The sequence below is a fragment of the Cyrtonyx montezumae genome, unplaced genomic scaffold (assembly GCF_038088225.1).
Source record: "Cyrtonyx montezumae isolate F1298 unplaced genomic scaffold, pur_monq_1.0 scaffold_6, whole genome shotgun sequence".
NCBI lineage: Eukaryota > Metazoa > Chordata > Aves > Galliformes > Odontophoridae > Cyrtonyx > Cyrtonyx montezumae.
This window is the reverse complement of record NW_027072067.1, coordinates 4,816,472-4,830,508: the sequence shown is the minus strand read 5'-3', so window position 1 is coordinate 4,830,508 and position 14,037 is coordinate 4,816,472. Positions and strand designations below refer to the sequence as shown.

Sequence of the window (14,037 nt, the reverse complement as noted above, 5' to 3'; positions counted from 1 at the left end):
TTAAGAAAAAGACAATTCAAAAGAACATGATTTTTGGGAGAATGCCAAAAAGACCCAATCTTTTGGTAGTCCATAAGCTCCCAAGATGTATGTACTTCTGTGAGGTTATACGTGGTGTTTCCTTCTTGACACAAGGTGATTTTAGTTTCTTTGTTTTCCCTACATATTTGCCTATATCTTGCCCAGTTACTTCTTCCCTAAACCACTTCTAGATCCCATATTCATAGAACCTTATTAAACTTGTCTTTTTTTTTTTCATAATCCTCAGTTTGCCTGTGATCCTGAACTGGAATTCTCCATATCCTTCACATAAGGGAAGAACCTGCTGGTCTCCCCCCAGAAAACAAGCAACATACACTGCATTTTTGAAGTGTGCTCTTTCGCTATGCTACCTTCCCAGGCTGGCATTAAGAGGAAAAAGGAGCATTTAACTTTTCCCTTCCCTGAGCTACAGTGTAGAAAAGGGAAAGAGAGCACGGTTCCAGCATTTACTCTGACTAGCTTTTTAGGAAGATTTCTTCTTTTACATTGACTCCTGCCTCACAGTATAAGCTGTAGCCTTCAGCTCATCCCTCATTTATGAATGAGGCTCAAGAGCTTTACTGTGTGACTGATTTAGTGAATCAGTCATTTTATAGCAGCATGACAGCCCACAGGTACACAGCCAAACACAGTGACTTTCACAGTAACTGTAACCCAGCAGTGGCTAAACACAGCTCATCTCAGCCAAGCGACATTTAAAAAGCATTTTAAATAATTAAACCAGTAACAAGTCTTCATCTCTCTCTATGAAAAAAAAAAGTTTCCTTCAAGGCAACACCATCCTTATGCTGCCTTTGTATTTTACCTACCTCTAACCTCTGCCTCGGAAGAGGGGATGGAATTCAATGTCACAATTGTTTCATTTTAACTCCCCTGAGCAAGACATTCTTAAGAACGCTTCTTAAGAATGACATTCTTAAGAAGCTGCATTACCAGAAACACTAACAACTGCTGGTCCATTGCACTGATATATCCACTTCTGTTAGTATGTACTCAGCAACTCAAGGCTACAAGCAGAACGTTACCGTAACTCTTCTTTGGTGTCTGTTACACACCAAGGAGAGTCTGAGTCACTTCAAGAGCTCTGGAATTTCCTCGTTAGTGCTGCTCACAGTACCACCACTTCCTAGAAACCCTAGAAACTTCAGCCTTAGGGATACAGCAGAACCTGCCTTGGAAGTTGCTCTTAAAATAAACCTGCTTGAGCTTAGCAGACTTTGGCACTGGGATTTCTTAAGAGGAAGGACAGCAAGACCTGGGCTACGAGTATGAGGTTAAATCTGCCATGAAATCATGCTTCCTGAAGACAATTAAAATGCAGGATTGAGATCTGTTTGCATCTGTTCAGCAGACAAAAGTAGAAAAAGATTGAGAAGAGTTAATATAAGCGTTTTGAAACCACGTGGGGGGAAGGAAGGGACAGAGGGACAAAAATGTGAAAGCAGACAGCAGCAACTACATAGACCTTATTTATGTCTGGGTGGTGACCATCACCATTACCATCACATTGGTTAAAGCCCTGTTCAACTGCTCCACTCTTCAGCTAACCACCAACTCCTGCTAGAAACCATGTTGTTTTTAAATACAGAAACAACTACAAGACAGACATGCATGCTTTTCAGGCAGTTTGTACTTGTTTTATTACTGTTTTCGTAACTTAGTATTTTCATATCTGGACATCTTAAAAAGAACTTGAGATTTACAACTTCAGAAGACACAATTATAGGTCTTGATGACAACTACTCTACTGCACTGTAGTCAACTGCCCACCTTGTGTCCCACTCTATAGCCCCAAACAAGCAAAAATGAAGTTTACGTTCACATTCAAGCTGCAGGAAAACTCAGGTTGTGCAAAATGATTGTGGTAACTCACAGCTCAACTACTTCAAGAATCAAGAACAGCATACGCAGAACAATACATTTTATCATTTTATTAGGAATAATTCCAAGTGGGTTATGAAGAAACTAATCCATTGAGTTTGATGAATTTTCCAAAATTTCATTATGAAGATATGTCCACCAACAAACAGTAAAACTTCAGCAGAACTATTATACACTGGGCAAAAATAGTCAGGCTGATACCAAAAAGCAACATGCAACATAAAAAAAAAAGGTACAATATAAAGGAAGACAATCTGCTGAATATTAAAAACAACCTCACCATGAGCTCTTCGCAGCCAGCACAGAACTATTCTACCCATCAAATCCAATTCTCACCAAGGCAAGTTGGGCCGACAGAACCCAAGGACTAATAAAATGTTCCTCAGTGCAGTAGATCTGAATAGTGTTTTAGAGCATTTTCTCGGCGGGAACAAGCAGTATTAGGAATTCTTTTTGGCAAGGGAGAGAAATAAATATACGGAATGCTACATTTTTAAATCAGCAGACTGTCTGAGGAATGAAACAGGGCATCAGTGAACTAAAAGTAGCTGGGAGAAGAAAATTAAAACATTAATTTATTGGGGCTCAAAAAAAAAAGTATTCAAAACAGATCTTGAAGTTGTCACAATAACTATATTCAGGCATTTAGGCTAACGAGGGAAGTAGAATCAGAAGATACACTTTTTCCAAGTTAAGGAGATTTTTACCCAAACATATTGCTACCTTTGCAACATGTAGCTCGGTAAACAATAATTGGCAACAAAATAAGTTGAAATGCTGTAATATCCTGCCCAAAGATCAGTTCCAGATATTGTAATAACCAAGATGCAAACTAATTTTGTTGTAACAAGCCTAAACCACTTATATCAAACATGTCCCTGGTGAAAGAGTCATCCAGTTTGAGTTAGCGTTTTGAGAGTTCGTTTGAGAGCCAGTCAAGTCCCTCATACAGACCAGTTCCTTGTGTAGCACAGGTAGCTTGGACATACCACTGTTAACACAGAACACAGACAGAAAGAAGTTTACGTACCGACAAAATGTAAACTAAGTTATCATAGCATGTGACACTCGGACACAAACTCAAATAGTGCATTTTAAACACGGTTTTGCACCACAGAGTTGATACTGAACAGAGTATTTTCTAAGTTTTGAGAAGTATGTACAAAGTAGATATGACTTAGACATCATCCAGAAGCTCAGTGTTGCTAGAACACAGTTTAGTGCATCAAGAAGGAAAAACTCTAACTTCCATTTGATTTATATGCAGCAAACTAGCTCCTCTGTTTTGGGAGACTGCTCTCCTGGAAGCAGGCATGCAAGTACCTGATTTAAGGGACCTCTAAAGCATCGGAGTATACAACCCTGGTGTGTCAAAGAAAGTGAGCTTTACACAAAGCTATAGTTTATATGAAGCAATCTCAAAGGGCTGCAAAGATGGAATGCAATTATTCAAGTATTTAATTTCCCCACATCCTTGTTGGGGCGAGAATACATAATGCATTTTGTCCCTGAGGAAAAGAGAGTCCTAGAACAACAGGCAAGCCTACCATGCTCCTCAAACAAGTCACAGTCTGGAATACTTGTACTTCTCCAAGGAAAGGCAAGAGAGCACACGTGCAACAGCTGTGCACATTGAACTGTACTTCTAGATCACCTGTTTTAAAGGAGGACCTTCAACGTTGTCCTACAAACAATTGCAGGTTTGTCCTACAGTTTAATAGCAGGTACATGCATCCTTCTATAGAAAAAGGTGAAAGCTTCCCTTCACTTTAAAGGGCAATTAATTTTATGAGATCTAATAAAGCAAGCCAGAGTTAGCAAGCAGACAAGTTGAGCACTTACAGTTCTGTTACGCAGGGACTGCAGGCCTAGCTTATCCGTCATCTCGCTGATGGCCATGGCGTTCGGCAGGTCCTGCTTGTTTGCAAACAGCAGCAGCACTGCATCTCGCAGCTCATCCTCCTGAAGCTAAGAGGGAAAACAACAACAGCCACCTTACTGCATTGTCTCAGTTAAGTGCTTCAACAAGCACTAAAGAAACCTAAGTACTAAGTACTGTTTTAAGCATAATCTGCTTCTTCATTATTCCTCAAGTCACTGGAAGCATGTAGTAAAATTCATCTCCTACCCAGAAGAAATTCTAAAAGAAATATTCTTCAATAAGCAGTTTGAATTCATCAGGACCTTGCTGATGAAACTCCTCCCTCACTTCCTACGTTTTTCTTAACACTTTATGAAAGAAAGATTCTGGTATTAATAGCTCTTGAGGGAAAGCTCTCTACAGAGCTGCAGCTACTACACAATCCACTAAATCTGTAACTCCCTGCACATGCAATGTGTGCTGTAGGAATCTGACTCATCCAGACAACCAAAAAAAAAAGGAACACCCCAAAACCTCAAAAAAGCTGTTTTCTTTCAGAAGGCATCAACACATACCATTTTCTGCAGCTCATCTGCTGCTTCCTCGATTCTCTCTCTGTCGTTGCTATCCACCACAAAAATGAGGCCCTGCAAGAAGTTAGGCAGCTCTGAGGAACTCAAATGTATTAGACATTGAACACAGGAATTGTAAGAAGTGCTTCACCAAATGTTTGTACCAAATATTACTTTATAGCAGCATCTGTGTTATTCAAGCAGGCTCCCCACAAGCACTGTTTTCTCTTAGGATTTCTATTTTCTCTTGAAGACTTCTAAAAATATCTGCAGTAGGACTGGTCTGAAAATAATTGTTCCTGAAATAACAGTAATGTTTGCTTCTTCTTGTCTGATGAGATTTCTAAGTTTTCCGTACCCAACTTATGCTGCACAGACATCTTGGAAACGATTCTCTATCCAACAGAACAAAGAACAAAAACCCCAAACCTCACCACTAAAGCTCCTCAGTAATACTAAGTGATTTATCTCAGTACCTGTGAGGCAAAGGAAAGAATTACATTTATGTCACCAAGAACATCAGCAATCACATCCACGTGAAACTCTCACTTTCTAATCAGTGAGTAGAGAGATGCTAGGACATTCTTAGATACTCTGATATGTAAAAAAAAAGCTGAATACTTTTGATGCTCAATGCAGGGCTTCACACAGTAACACTTGGTATAAATCCGCACCAGCTCATACAGATCAGCAAAGCCCAAGAGTTCCTTACAAACTAACAGCTGCTCTGGCTTACTACAGAATGCTGGCAGACTGCAAGGACTTTGCCCTCATTAGGCTATGCTCACCACTAAGTTCTGAAGCCCTCAGGGTAAAAGCTAAACTAAGCTAAAATAGCTTTAACAAGAATAAGGTCTGGGTACCCCTCAGAACTCGAGGAAGATTGCGAGGAACCCTTCCAAAAGGAAGAGACACGAGACAACTTCCCATACACACTACAGAATATAATGAGCCTCTAATAAAATAGGTTACTAGCTACTGCCATTTTAAAACTCTTACCTGTGTATTTTGGAAGTAATGCCTCCAAAGAGGTCTGATTTTATCTTGACCACCAACATCCCAAACTGTGAAACAAATGTTTTTGTATTCTACCGTTTCCACATTAAAACCTAGAATAAAAGAGTCAGTCAGAAATAGTTAATGGTGATGTTAAAACATGACTAATTCTGTTGAAGATGACTTCTCAAGTTTTACTTCTGACAACTGAATTCTGATAAGCCCTCCTATATTTTAGGCCATCAAAAAGAAAACTGACTGAAGGAAAAAAGTCAGTTAAACCCAAAACACAGCACCTTTGGTTGAAAGAGCCTCTCAAACACAAACTGCTCAAGACTCCTGGTGCTTGGGCAGAACACTGCTACTTAAATGGCCCTGTACTTCTGAGCATTAGCTGCTGGCTGCTGTCAGACAGGATTCCTGTCTGGGTGTATCTTCAGTGTGACAGAGAATGAGTACTGCCATCGTGGCAGCAGCAGATTATACAAGTTACACTGCAGCTGCCCTGCTCGTCTCCACCCCTACACTAACAGCAAGGACTGCAAATTCCTACACACTTCAGCAGCCCATCTCTACAACACAAATGTTGACCAAAAGGAACAAAGTCAAGAACTGGTTATGAAGACATCAGAATTTAATCTTACCAATAGTAGGAATTGTGGTGACAATTTCTCCTAGTTTCAGCTTATAAAGGATAGTTGTCTTACCAGCAGCATCCAAACCAACTAGGAAAAAAACAGAAAATCAGTTTAGTTCACAACATCAACTACAACCTCACCATTTCAAACAGATGCCATTTTAAATGTAGGGTATTCGCTTTGGTTTCTGTTCCCCCTCCCCCTCAGAGAAAACAACTTCTTGTATACTCTTAAGTCATCAATGATATACAATCAATATATTCTGCCCCACTTCCTCTCCAGCAATGAAGGAAACAAGCCCAACAGCACATCTTCATCCACAACCTACAGATTAAGAATCTCCTAGTCATCTTCCTTCAGATTTGCATTACTTCAGTGTTCTCATTCTCTGAGAAAGTTCCCCCTCTCCCCCCAAGAGCGTCAGGATGGTTTCAATGCCTAGCAGTAACCTACATCATTTCTAACCAACCACAGCTGCTGCTTAGCACTCAAGTTGGGGAACATCTTATTCAACGTTCAGCTAAGGTCAGCTCCATGCACACCTGAAGTGGCGTGGGCAGCTCTGGAAGATACTTTTATCTCCCTCCATTCCACTCCCTTTGCATTATCAAAAGCACAAGCACGCGAGGCAACTCTTATCCTTCACCTCCACATATATTCCAAGAGTTGTAAACTCTCACCATGACATCACTTCCACACAATGAGACCTATCAGGATGCTTTCCTTAGCAAGGTCAGTCCATCTAACACTGAGCCATACACTGTAGTTTCCTACGTATTGACACTTCAGAACACACAAGAGCAACTTCAAATACAGTTCCTTATGTTATCATCCAACGTTGAGGGCACACACCTAAAGAAACAGTAGGCACTAAGCACTTAGCACAGCAACAGCTTGAATAAAACGCCTGTTTGTGCCAGTAGAAGTTCTGCCAAGCGAAATAAATAAATAAAATCAAACCTTCACTGAAGAATTAAATAACACACAAGAAGCCAGATTGTATCCTTGCTTGGTAACATGGTTAGGTGCTCATGGCAGCTTCCTACTCAGCAAGCTGAAACTAAGTTCTGAGGGGTTGCTGACTCGACTACAACCATCCCCTTAGCACTGCAGTAACATGAAAACCAAAGTCACCTCCTTACTCAAAATGAAACCAAACCCTTAAGAAGCTGCCTCCTTCTCAGGGCACTGACTGCTGTTACAGGAAACTCCTACAGAACCTTAGTGCTCTGCTTGTCAGTGCTGTGAACATGGTTCAGCATGCAGGTGCAATTTTTTTCTACTGTCATCGTGGATAAAAAAAATAAAAATGAAATGCTGTTCTACTTACTAACAACACAGAGCAAGAGGGAAAAAAACATCACCAAAAGCAAAGCTGCCTGAGGAGGAATGAATTCCCCAAGTGCTCAGATTAAGCTGAGATTTTTAAACTCACTGTTGTCTGAGTGTGGATCTCTGCTGGACCCAAACATGGTTAAAAAAAAACCAAAAAAACAAGAACCCTGAGTGCAGTTTCAGAGGAGCCCACAGATCTGGAAAGCATTGCAATCTCCCCTGAATCAAAGAAGTGCCAGAACTCGGCAAGGGAACTCTGAAACCCTCAGGTACTTCATGTAAGCTGAAGAAACTACTTTAATGGTGCAACACTTGAAACCCAGCTTTCTTCTTACATAGCAGATCAGCCCCAAGTGAGTGTTCCTCGGATGCCTAGACATTCACAAGAAAGCGTGTCATGGATGTGCACCAGATGTGACAGCTCTCCAGTACATGGATATTAAATAAATAACCAAATTACAGCTAAACATACTCTCAGTTCTTCCCTCCCTTCACCCCCAGGTCCAAAACCACAACAGTTATCAGCTGAACAAACACAAAACACACAAAAACTGCCAACAAGAGAAAAATGCCATTATCTACACAAACGGCTGTAGTCTATTTGATGTGTGACAGAAGAGATGCAGATAAACCTGCCCTGCTCCTGCACCAGAACCTCCTGCTGCCCCAGCCATGCCAGCAGAAGGATACACGAGCTATGTAAGCACAAAGCAGCCCAGAGACTTTGCTGAGACCCACTCTCATCCACAATTTTAATGAAGCTGCTGGACTTTGCACTGAAGCAGGCTGAGGTAAGGATAGATGTTTTCTTGCAACTCCACAACTGACACAGCAGCCTCTGGCAGAAGAAAGTAACATCTGCATGATGCAAGTCATCACAAACTGCCACTTTCAGTCAAGTAAAAACCCTTAAGTCTAAATAATCAATAGTTATCAACAGCAGAGCATCTGTTCACACATTTCAGTTCATCAATATTCCCCTTTACAGGAGAAAAAGGTCACAACATCAAATCACATTTATCTTTTGAGCCTCTAGGAAACATTTCTTCTGTGGTCCAGCAGCTAACAAGGTCGCTGCCTCGTTTACTTTCAAGAATAAGTACATTCCCATTTGTACTGGAACACTAGGTGTCAATCTGCAACTCACCTCAAGTTCATTTCAGGTTTTAATCTTGATAGTGACTTCTGTACCATGAAGTCTTAAATCCCTAAACAATGTGAATTTCTAACCCTAGATTTTCCCTCTGGTCCACCACATAGTCTAACAACCTCCACGTGGCCATTACAGCAGTCGTAGCACCAAGCATTATAGAGCCCCAACATCAATAGGAAGCACAGACTTGCACTTCAAACATCTTCTTCCTCTGGAAGGAGGAATTTACATCTGCAGCACTTCCAGCTGCTGTGAAAACAAGTGCAGTTCTAAGGCCTAAATAAAACAATTAAAGAAGAGTGAAGAATTATAACTGACAGGCTGTAAATATCAAACTTGTTCTCTCTGTCCCTGGGAACACCATCACATTCTTCAGTTATCAGCTTCCTGCTTAGATCCTTGGTGGCTGAGTACCAAGCTGCTGCAGTCACCCTAACACAAACATCCATACACACCAAATCTAAAAAGACACCCAGCAGAATTAAGAAGGATTGAGGACTGACTTACTAAATGGAAACCCCATCGAGGCCAACATGTTCTGGCAGTCAGAGATTTCAGAGCACAGCATGTTGCTCCTTCCAACATCAATGTTCCCCATGATCAGAGAAGGAAGGGGGTGGGGGAGAGCAGCTCCTACTCTTTAACTGATTCACAACACTCAGATTGTATCAGAAACTGCTTGACAATAAGCAAAGTTGATGAATCCCAGTTCAGTAGAGATGGTTATTCCTTCACTTTTCCACTTCTCTTCAACCTTAACACCAGATTTCTTAGATGTTATCTTCATCCTCTAAGTACAACTATTCTTCTTTCAGGCTTAGCTTCAAGTGGATAACACTTTGGGGGCCGCAAAGAGCCAATTCTCAATGGAGTTCCAAGAAAACACACACAAAGAATGCCAACAGCATGCAAGTCTACCTTGGTTAAAAAAGGACAAAAGATCACTAAGCAGTTGTGAGCTGTGCAAAAACACTTGCCAAAGAATCTGGCCTTCCCTCACCGCTCAGTATTTAATAATTACCACTGCATTTGAAGCTTCTGAGTACATCAAAAAGTACATCAAAAGATAGCAAGCACAGTACTGAAAGGTGCACAGCGAGTATCGCTCCTTCTTTAGGACATGAAGCCACAGTGAGGACTTCCTCAGTCCTAACTCAACATGTATATGCCTGCAGAAAAGTTTAAGTCAGTTCCAGAGTTTCAGTACCAGTGGCCGTTCAGACATCTCCAAATACTAATACATGACATAGAATATTATTTGTAGCTTCTTTCCTATGTTACAGGTGAATTACACAATCTACAACATAACACTCCGCTTTCTCAGTACCCAATTTAAGTCCCACTTCACCCTCCTCACAACAAAGCAGTCTTTTCTCTTGGGCTCATGATGAGCAAGAAGCAGCCTTGTGCTCTGAGGCAGCCTTATCCATACAGTAAGAGCCTTAAAAAAATGATGGGGGGAAACAACAACAAAGACGCAGCTGAAACCAGCCAGGAGAAATACTATTCCCTAACTCACACATAACCTGGATCTGAACTCGTTGTGAACCAGTGAAGAAACCAGAGCCCTTGCAGGCTGTTTTGATGCGCCTATCAGACAGCACCTCACCTCGTCTGAAGACCTCGGGTCATTCAGAGCCACAAGGAGAGCCCGTCGCGCCGTGCCGGCCGCAGCCCGGAACGCGAGAGGCGCAGGGCCGCGCAGCTGCAGCACACGCAGGCCGGCGAGGCGGAGGGGGAAAGGAGGAGCGGAGGAGGAAGCGCGCAACGCGGCGGTGCCGCCCGCGACCTTTTGATCTCCCGGTGGGAATCTTCGGGGGAGCCGCCGCGCAGCGCAGGCCGCGGGCAGGCCGCGCAGCACAGCCGGGCCTCGCGCACAGCGCCCGGAAGAGGCGCGGGCAGAACGGGCCCGCAGCTCCCGGCGATTCCCCCCCACCCACCCCGCCGCGCCCGGATCCGCCGCACGGCGCGGCCCTCAGCGTGCACGGCGAGGCCCCCACACCGCTTCCCCGCCCCCCCAACCCCGGCGGGCCCGGCCGCAGCGCAGCAGGCCGGCAGGGCAGGGCAGGGCAAGGCAAGGCCGGGCGCTCGGCCCTTACCCATGAGGATGCGCATCTGCTTCTTGCCGAAGAGGCGCGAGAAGAGCGAGGAGATGGTGAGGCCCATGGCGGCGGAGGGCGGGCGGGAGCGGCGCTGGGTTCCCTCACGGACGGCTGCGCGGAGGAAGCGGTGCGCTCAGTGCAGCCGGAGCCCGGCGGCGCCCACTTATAAAGGCGCAAGCGGCGGCGGCTGCGTGACCGAGATCCGCGCTCGCTCGCTCTGTGCCACGTCACGCTCGCCACGGCCGCCCCGGCTCCAACGCGGACAAAATCGCGTCACGCTCAGCCACATCCCCTCGCCGCGGCGCCGCCCTCCGCCGCGCGGACCAACGGCGGCGGGGACTGCATGTCCCGGCGGGCACCGCGCCGCCTCCCGCCTCGCTCTCCGCCTGGCGGAGCGGAGGAGCACCACGGGACGTGGAGTGAACCGCTCCCATCCCGGCCCAGAGGGCCCCGCCCGCTAGCAAACGGGGCGGCAGTAAAAGCAGCGCCCCTCGGTGCTGTAAACCAGCGACGTGTCCCGCGCTGACGGCGGCGGACAGCGAAACTGAAACCCCGCCACGCGGTTAGAAACGCGTTCGTGTGTTAAGGTACGGCCCCCAGCTTTCGTTACGCTTTGCACGGCTGTTTCTCTGCAGGGCTGCCCCGGTTCCTCAGGCCTGGCCTCTCACTGCGCGGCTCTGTCTGGACTGCGCTCCTTCCTCGGGGGAGGTGATGGGACACGGGACAGAGCAGCGGGCAGCGTCACACTCCGGCAGGTCTGGGCAGCGGGGAGCACAGCGCGTACTGCGGTAAGACACTCTTGGGAGATGTTATCTTCACAGTAGGGAAGCACAGCTTTATGCATAGCTCTGTCCGAGCCAAAGTGTTACCTGAAAAGCTTCAAAACTAATTAAACGTTGGCTGTCTCTGCAGAAGTAAAGCTACTGAAACAACATGAAGTGCACTGAGATCGTTAGTTCTATTTCTGTGGAGCAGTCGCTACTAGCTGTTACTGCTGAGCAGTAAAAGGTCACTATCCAGCTCAAACTGCTGAAGGCTAGCTCTAAAAACTCAGTTAATGCTGTGTTAGGTATCAGCAGGAGAATAAACAGTCACCTTTAGGTAGGGACAACCCAAAGCTTGAGCAGGACATGAAGAAAACCCAACACCCACATATCTTTAGCTGAACCACCTTCAATACAATACTAAAAATCACATCTGTAGGTCAAAACGACCCCTGCCCCAGTAAAGACCCTTCCCCTGAGCACGCGTACTGCTGGAAGTAGAGTCAGCAAGGTTGTAATTGCAAATGACCAACGAATCATTGCAAGGACAGGCTGGAAAAATTGGTAAGTCTGTAGCACAGATAGTTCCACTTGGGGTGCCTGACTTGTGGGAAACCACTGAGCACCCAGGCTTGTGCAAACCCAAAATAAATACCCAGTGTCTCTCAGGAGCGTGTGATGATTGACTTATTGCACACCAGGCAACAAACCCACATTTCAGACAGCACAGCTATAGAAATCTCCTCTCACCAGCCAAGAAGTAACACAGAGACTGCATCTCCTCTCCTCACCATCAGCCAGTTGAGGCTTTGATTGTTTTTTAATAGGCAGATGAAAACACAGGTACTGAAACTAGTTGTTCTGGCAGTCATTTAGCCTTCAAGCCCCAGATGAGTGAGGCTATCACAAGCTCTTTGCCTTTACAACTGAGCTGGAAAAAAAAGATGGAAAAATTCCAGCCCAGCAAGCTGTCAGCTACTTTCTGCAGCTGATTCAATTCCTCTGCTGTAACAACACTCCAAATGGCTGAAGCATCCCAGGTTAAAATGTGTGCTCAGCATCAAAGGGACACAAGATTAGAAACCTCCGTGCCCATCTTTGTGATTACATTTTGCCTAGAGCTGCAGCATGAGGTCTTTTTGAACTACTAGCACTAAAAGCATTACAAGTCACTGACAAAGATGGCAAACAACCCAGCACAGCTCTTTTGTCTTCCTCTTGAAGAAGATTCTAAGGTGCAGCTGGTTCAGGGATTTGAGCTAATATCAATAAAGGACACAGCTCCATCAAGTTGCACTAAGCAGCAGTTTCCACAAAGAGCTGAGCAGCCTCACTTACATCAAAGAGAAAAGTCACACCCACGATCCAATCACGTAACTTCCAAAAACTGAAACTTTTATTTTCTTTTACAAAAATAAGTATTGCAGTCGTGATGATATTTATTCGCAGTTGTTAGCAGCTTACATAGTTCCAAGGAACTACACAGTGCTCCAGGTTACCTTCAGTGGAAGAATGGCCACTTATTAATTTCTCAATTAGAAATTATATTCATCAGGATGTGCAAACAAAATTCCAAGTTAGAAGTTAATGCTGAAGTGGTGTAGTTTAAGTAACACGAAACATGCATTAAACCCTTTGTCATGAATAACCGTATACAAATCATAACAGTATTAAAATACATATCTTCATAAAAATAGTTGCAACACTTTGTATCTAAATAAGACATTTTTAGGAAGAGGGTATGAAATATTTATTATACAAAAGCATTTTCTTATAGCAGGATTACAATGTCATATGTTTTTAAAAATTCCATCCAAGCACTTAGAAGTAGAATTGTTTATATTTGTCATATAAAAGTGTATGCTGTGCATACACTATAGCACTGTTTATTCTACTTAAATTGGTCGAAGTATAACACTGCATGTAGAGCAGCTGAGTATAATGTACCACTGAATCTTGCACAAGAACATTAACATCACAATTGTTGCATAGTATAGAAAATTAGTTTTTATGCACATCTGCCATATGCATATACCAAAATAACGTCCCTCTACAATCCTTCCTTGCCACAGTTTGACCTCTGCGTAGGCTTTTGTCAGCTGAAGTCAGCATCCTCTCCTCCCACCCTGTTAGCTCCTCACTGACCCTATTGCTGAAAGCAGAAATTAAAACTAAAAATAAAAAATACATATTTATAAAAAATTTCTAACAGAAGCTGACCACTGTCTCCAGTTGGAACAGATTGTGTATCAGCTAACTCCACTGAACTCACTGATGTTTAATGCTGTATTACAGCATCAGTCTGTTTACTGTGATGAATACATTTAAAATAGTGATCCACTTTAAATCCTGAAAGCCCGCAGTATAAAACCACAAACTGGAATACAGTTACTTGATATTTGTTTAAGGCATGTGAATAAAAGCACCCTAATTAACCAACATCAAATGGAAGAAATTTCTCTTCAGGAGATGTTTGTTTGTCAGCTGCCTTCTCTTCTTTAAAGATGCTAAATTAATATGGTCTCTTGAAAGAGGGTAAGAAGGTGAAAGGAAGATATAGCTAAGAACCACTGTGATTATTTCAGCTGTCCCTGAAACAGTTTCATAAGCTGTTAATGGTTTACAATAAAATACCTCAATAAAATGTGTACTGACCAAGTCACACGTTATGCCAGTTTTTGTTTTTTGTGTTT

The 14,037-nt window shown here is 43.6% G+C and overlaps 1 protein-coding gene across 1 annotated transcript; it reads right to left on the bottom strand.

The window, feature by feature from the left end:
* Positions 1-1,958: 1,958 nt before the first annotated feature.
* Positions 1,959-10,859, bottom strand: ARF4 (ADP ribosylation factor 4). Its single transcript, XM_065749847.1, has 6 exons — positions 10,578-10,859; positions 5,997-6,077; positions 5,356-5,465; positions 4,360-4,431; positions 3,766-3,891; positions 1,959-2,914 (listed from the first exon to the last, which is right to left on the bottom strand). Exons 1-6 carry the CDS (start codon positions 10,642-10,644, stop codon positions 2,828-2,830), a joined length of 543 nt encoding a protein of 180 aa, XP_065605919.1. The 5' UTR covers positions 10,645-10,859; the 3' UTR covers positions 1,959-2,827.
* Positions 10,860-14,037: the final 3,178 nt, after the last annotated feature.

Bases quoted from the DNA above. Each gene is read 5' to 3' on its own strand.
- ARF4 (XM_065749847.1), bottom strand. From the start codon at position 10,644: ATGGGCCTCACCATCTCCTCGCTCTTCTCGCGCCTCTTCGGCAAGAAG. The intron at 5,466-5,996 runs GTAAGATTAAAT...CTTTTATTCTAG, and splicing joins CACCACAATTCCTACTATTG to GTTTTAATGTGGAAACGGTA. The intron at 4,432-5,355 runs GTAAGAGTTTTA...AACTTCTTGCAG, and splicing joins ATTACTTCCAAAATACACAG to GGCCTCATTTTTGTGGTGGA.